The sequence below is a fragment of the Parus major genome, chromosome 1A (assembly GCF_001522545.3).
Source record: "Parus major isolate Abel chromosome 1A, Parus_major1.1, whole genome shotgun sequence".
Classification (NCBI taxonomy): Eukaryota; Metazoa; Chordata; class Aves; order Passeriformes; family Paridae; genus Parus; species Parus major.
Window position 1 is genome coordinate 37,527,428 of NC_031773.1, and position 6,301 is coordinate 37,533,728.

The 6,301-nt window shown below is 43.1% G+C and overlaps 1 protein-coding gene across 1 annotated transcript; it reads left to right on the forward strand.

The window, feature by feature from the left end:
• The first annotated feature begins 2,350 nt into the window (after positions 1-2,350).
• Positions 2,351-6,069, forward strand: RPS16 (ribosomal protein S16). The gene is made up of 6 exons (XM_015629180.2): positions 2,351-2,428; positions 2,519-2,574; positions 3,244-3,345; positions 4,007-4,103; positions 5,692-5,739; positions 5,871-6,069. Exons 2-6 carry the CDS (start codon positions 2,527-2,529, stop codon positions 6,014-6,016), a joined length of 441 nt encoding a protein of 146 aa, XP_015484666.1. The 5' UTR covers positions 2,351-2,428; positions 2,519-2,526; the 3' UTR covers positions 6,017-6,069.
• The last annotated feature ends 232 nt before the right edge of the window (positions 6,070-6,301 follow it).

Genomic DNA, 6,301 nt, shown 5'->3' on the forward strand with positions numbered 1-6,301 from the left:
CTGCTAAGAGTGGTTTACTAGCAAACATGCCTTAATTTCTTTGGGTCTGATTATTCCTTATAGAAGTCCTCACACTGGTGCAAAATCAGGTTAACAAAAAAAAAGGAAGGCCACCAAACAAAAGCCTTGCATTCCACAGGTGCAATTATTTCACAAATAAAAAGGAAGTGAACACAAGAGTTTGTAAGTGGTGCTTGGAGATTCTTACCATGTATTCCTTTTGAAATCTGAGATACATTACCATTTTAAAGTACTCTGTTCTCAGTAAAACTAAATAGGGATATTGTTAGTGCTGGTACTTCTTGTGAAAGTATAGTATCTTACCTGAGGGGTTTCTTTTCCATTCTGGTATCACTTTTTTTGCTTGTTTTGTGCTGTTCATGTTCCAATTAACCCCTACAGTGTTACAGCCTACAACCTCTTAGCTCTTATTTCTGTCTTTATGCTAGAAAGCAAAGGGATCAAGCAGCACAAAGCCTTTATCTTCCAGGCAAAATTATCATTATATGTTGGTTATTGTCTTCTCTTGCTAATAGAAGGCAGAAAGATGCATATATGTAGCCATATCTCTGGTTTTCACACAGGCTCCTCTAGGATGATTTTCAGTTCCAGGAAGAGCATGCAGCAGATGAACATGCAAATGAGGATGAATTTTAAAGGATCTAAGAAAGCATGCTTCTAAAATGTAAGTTTTATATATTTTAAAAATACCCATTTAATCTTCCTATTTAAAACTTCCTATTAAAATACAGGTCTTCGATAGCAGACCTTAGATAATGCCCACACAGGAAACAGAGTTGCTTTCTTTTTCTTTAAAAGTTCCCTGGACACCCAACAAAACTGAATTACTAATGGCTCACCTTTGGGTTGATTGTAAGTCTTAGCTGACCCTTTTTGTCTAACTGGGTTAATTAGGTATTATGTTTTCTCTTTTTCACCTAAAGGTTTTATAAAATCTTAATATTTCAGCTCCTGCAGCTGCTTTCATTGCACAAGTTAAAGATCTATCTTATGCTGAGCTACCTATTTTCACCAAATATGTAAAACCTAAATTGGTTCTGAAATTTCCACTCATCTTTAAGAATTAACTGAAATTGGCCAACAAGGAGTTGACCATTCCCCTTCCTCTGATGATTGGGAAAGACTGGATGATAGACACGTGTGACTGCATAAACACTGTTCCTTAGGAAACAGCCTTAAAAAAATAAATCACTTTTTGGATCACATGTTAAAGCTTTGTACAATTGAGGGTTTGAGATGTGCTAAATCTTACACGTTCTGCACAGTCCTATTCACTTGAACAGAACTAATCACTCAAATTGCATGAAGCTAAGTGCTTGTTTAAATCCTCACATGACTGATGACTAACATTCGGTATTTAAAACCCTGTCCAAAGACAAAGGAACTGATTGTTTCATTTGAGCAGTCAACTTTCTAATTGATCATAGTAATTTAAATCTCTTGTCATTTAAAATATCTAAGAAGCGTGACCTCACTTCATCAACAGATTCTCCTTTTGTCCTTCTAGAAAATTTTGCATACTAAATGCTACCACATTAGAATTAAAATATTTTCAGTCTGAAAGGCGCTTAAATTCCATGCTTTACGACAGATATTAAACAAGAAAAAAACGGAGACAGAAGATAAATTCCATGGGGTTTTCTGAGTGTACTAAATCTAAACATAATTCTGAGTTGATCTTAAATATAACCATCACTGAGTACTTAAGTGGGAAAAAGGCATTGCCTGAATATGTGTCAGTGTACAGTGCTAGAAGCGAATACGGGATTTAATGCTTCATCTTCGCCAGTTCGCCAGAGCTCAAAATTATAAAAGCTACGGAGTTTGTATTGTTGCACCTCAAGGAGGTTCAAACAGCGACTGTGGCCATAGAACCATTTTGTTGTCTTTACAGCAGCAGCGCACCTAGGTTCTGTGCTGCGGCTGGGACCCACCAGAGCGCACTGCGGTGTGTCACCGGGAAAAGCCTCAGGCAGGCTCCAGCCTCTCTCTGCAGGCTCGCTCTCTCCTTCCCGCTCTCTCCTTCCCTCTCTCTCCCTCCCTCGCTCTCTCTCCCTCTCTCTGCAGGCTCCAGCCTCTCTCTGCAGGCTCCAGCCTCTCTCTCCAGGCTCCCTCTCTCTCTCTCTCTCTCTCTCTCCAGGCTCTCTCTCGCTCGCTCTCTCTCACTTTCCCTCTCTCGCTCTCCCTCTCTCTCTCTCCAGGCTCTCTCTCCGCTGCCGCCGCTGCCTCCGAGCTCTGCCCGAGGCGGGGCCGGCAGCGGGCCCGGCGCTGCCGTAAAGTGCGCCGGCCGGGGCGGAGCCGGCTGTGCTCTCTGTCGCGCTACCGGAAACGCTTTGCGGCGCGGCGCCCCTGATCCACGGCTGGGAAACCCCGTCCGGCCTTTCCGCGGAGCCGCCGCCGAGGGCAGGTGAGTGTCGGGGCGCTCCGGCCGCGCCCGCCCTCGTCCCTGTTCTCGCCCCCGCCAGCCCGCGCTCACGCCGCTCCCGCTCTCTTGCAGGAACAGCCATGCCGGCCAAGGGTCCCCTTCAGAGCGTCCAAGTCTTCGGACGAAAGGTGAGGCGCAGGCATGGCGGCCTGCACCATCTGCTCCTCGCTCCCGGGCTGGGCCGCGCCTTGGGGCCGTTCGTGCTCGGGGTGATTCGGCCACTGCTCCTCGCCGGGGCCGTGCGGCGGGGCTCGGCCGCGGGAGGGTCGCCGGGGCGAGTCCCAGCGGGCAGCCCACGTGTCCCGCTCCGTGGCTGCCGGAGCGCGCCGTGGCCCTGGGGCGCTGCGGAGCTGAGGGGAAGTGTTTGCTCCCCTCAGGAGTGGGTCTGGGTGGCCTCTCACCGGAGCCTTCGGGAGTGGCCGCCGCTGTCGCCCCTGTCCACAGCGGCCTGGCTTACCATTGCCGGTATCCGAGGGCCACGTTGAGTTGAGGTGGTGGCGGGAATGTAAAGTTCGCTCTGTTGGATGGAATGTAGCGTCTGGAATAATTGACGGTGTCAATGTCTTGTGAGAAAATGAACCACCAGACTACGGTATCAGACAGTGAAACTTTTATTAAGGTTCTGTTTTAAGACTGTGATTTTACCTGGAGGTGTAGGGAGAGATACTGTTTCGTTTAGTGTGTAACGTTAGTCTGCGGCATAAGACTTAAAATTGCTGGATTGTTAAAATGAAATCGAAGTTCCTGCTGGTTGTGCAAAAGTGAAACCCTGTGTTAATACACGTTTGGATTTTTAGAAAACTGCAACGGCTGTTGCCCACTGCAAGAGAGGGAATGGCCTCATTAAAGTTAATGGAAGACCTCTGGAAATGATTGAGCCCAGAACTCTGCAGTATAAAGTAAGCATCCACCCAGCCTCTGCCCTTCTTTCCCTTTATACATGTAATTGCTTCACACTGGAGACAAGTGGCTTGTCCTACTGAAAGTACCAAATTTTTGGTTGTTAACCTAAAATACAGATGCTGTAATGAAAATTCAGTAAGCTGCACTTCTGTGATGAGGGGGTTTGCTTAACAGTTTTCACTCAGTGTGAAGTATTTTCTGCACTTCCTATGCTCTCATTTTAAAATGGTTATTTAGAACTTCATATGATAGCTGCTGAACAATGCTGACAGAATCTGAAACTGTCTAGATTGCTATAAAGAAGAAAGTAACCTACAAATTACCTCAGGTCTTCAGTTTTAATGAACTTGACTTTTTTTTGTGTATGTATTTATGGCATTCTAGTTAAACTATTCTCTTGTTCTTAATTCCTATGGACGTGTGCTTTGTTGTTTAGATATTTGAAACTTAAATAAACCAAAGACTTCAGTAAATATGTCTTATGACGACAACACTAGTAGATTTCAGAGAATTCTGCAGGAGGTATGCTTGACCTGGGTGTGTGCTTTTAAAATCAAGGCTCTATTTTTTTGAAGATTCAATAACATCATATTTGGTAAAGCTACTACAAGCTCTGATCCTCATTACAAATGAATTTTCTTCGTGTTTGTTTCCCAGCTGCTTGAACCTGTTCTCCTCTTGGGGAAGGAACGGTTTGCTGGTGTTGACATCAGAGTTCGTGTCAAGGGTGGTGGCCACGTAGCACAAATCTATGGTAAGGATTTTGGTGGGGTTTCTGGTGTGGGCTGGAATGGGTAAAGCCACTGGTGGGTTGACACTGGCTGGATGCCCAATGACCACCAAGCTGCTATATCACTCCTCCTTATCTTGATGGCAGGGGGGGAGAAAATAAGATGGAAAAACCTTGTGGGTCAGGATAAGGGGAGATTAATAAAGCAAAAGCAAAGGCTGTACACTGAAGCTAAGAAAGACAAAAGGGTTCCATCAGCAGGCAGTGTTCAGCCACTTCCTGGCAAGTGGGGCCTCAATACCTTTAGCTGTCACTCTTCGCTTTTACTGCTGAGCAGACATTCTCTGGTATGGAATGTCCCTTCTGGTCGGTTTGGATATCAGCTGTCCTGGCTATGTTTCCTCCAAGATCTTGCCCACTCCTAGCCTAATGGTGATGGAGATATGTTGTAGGCACAGCCTTGATGCTGTGCAAGCGCTGCTCAGCTGTAGCCAGAACACAAACCAGATGACAGCTGTCATGGGAAAATCATCTCAGACAGACCAAATGCAGCCACATATTTAAGAGGCTTAAGTTTGGAATAGTGACTTGCCAAAATGTTCTTTCTTCACTGTGCAAATGTAGTTTTTCATCAGGGCATATTGATTGCATTTTATGTGCAAAGCTGTAACAGCATAAGTGGAGTAAAGCAAAATGAAGTTTAGATGAAATGCACAAGAACTACCTTTACAGTGACAGTATAGTTCAAATATACTGTGCAGCTGAGCACAAGGATTTTCAGAGGGGTTTAGAAATTCTATCCTTATTGTATTCTATCCTCAGTTATATGTTTCCATGTTGTTCAGAAGTGACTTTCTGGTATGAGCAAAGCTAGGCAGTTTTCCTCTTGCAGAGAGGGCTGGGAATATGTTTGCATTAGCTGTTGATAAGATTTCATCTTTACAAAAGTTTTCTTTGTTCTGTTCTTCATTTGAATGTACTTGGTGAAGTGGAGCTGAGGCTGCATAAAAAGCAGAGGCAAATTTCAGGCCCAAACTCATATCATTTGTTTTTCACAGCATTCATATTTTTATCAAAATCCTGATGTTAATATTTTGACAGATAAGTGTAACAACATCCTGACAGTTACTCCCATTCTCTTGGTTTAAGTTCTGATTACTGTTACTGTCCTAGTTTTTTTTTGTATTGCCATGTTCTAGCACTCAGACCATCCTGTTGGCCCTTTTGCCTCCTTAGTTTTTCAACACAGAATCAATTTTACCTTTGTTGAAAAGTGTAGGCATTTCAGAGAACTGTGTTTCTAAAGGTTTTGAAAGTCGACTGCTTGTAGATAGAAGATGAACCTCCTTTGGTACTCTGGAGAGAAGGTGATGATATAGCCCTTGCACAGTTTCTTGGCTAGCTGGTAGCTGTCAAATTGGCAAATGAATTGTGGGTGTTTTTAAGATTAGCCAAAGTAAGGGTCACGTGGAGTATGTGGGATGGGATATTAAAGAGAGAAAGGACAATTTTGCAGTAAACAAAACTGCACATTTCTCAGATAACCAGCACTTTATGTTTAAATTTTAAATAGATTTGTAATCCTTACTGATATTTTATCTTTTTTTAACAGCTATCCGTCAAGCTATTTCCAAAGCTTTGGTGGCTTACTATCAAAAATGTAAGTACTTTGATTGTTTTATTAGCATTAAGTGAAAATGTATGGCTTTTGGTTGTTTTATTGCAAAAAGTATTAATATGGGTTTGTTCCACGTGAAACTGCTTAAACTAAAGATTTTTTTTTTTAAACAGATGTTGATGAAGCTTCCAAGAAAGAGATCAAGGATATTCTAATCCAGTATGATAGGACTCTGCTTGTTGCAGATCCTCGCCGTTGTGAATCCAAGAAATTTGGAGGACCTGGTGCTCGTGCACGCTACCAGAAGTCTTACCGTTAAAATTGGTCTCTAATCATGTGGCAGTCAATAAACAGAAAGAATTTGATAATTTTCATGTTTCTAAATTGCCTTTTCTTGAGTGAGTGAATAGATTTTTTCACTGTGTGTTAAATTGATACACAAAGGGATTTATTTGTATTACAGTAGAACCAGAGGGTTGATGGCAATTGTTTTTTTATCCTTTCATAGTAACTCTGGATAGGTAGGTAGGGTTTTAGGAGTAAAGAAAAGCTTCTGTTGAGGAATGTGTGGTTATCCAAACATAAGTCTCAAATCCTGGATTTT

Bases quoted from the DNA above. Each gene is read 5' to 3' on its own strand.
- RPS16 (XM_015629180.2), top strand. From the start codon at position 2,527: ATGCCGGCCAAGGGTCCCCTTCAGAGCGTCCAAGTCTTCGGACGAAAG. The intron at 3,346-4,006 runs GTAAGCATCCAC...TTTGTTTCCCAG, and splicing joins CCAGAACTCTGCAGTATAAA to CTGCTTGAACCTGTTCTCCT. The intron at 4,104-5,691 runs GTAAGGATTTTG...TTTTTTTAACAG, and splicing joins CCACGTAGCACAAATCTATG to CTATCCGTCAAGCTATTTCC.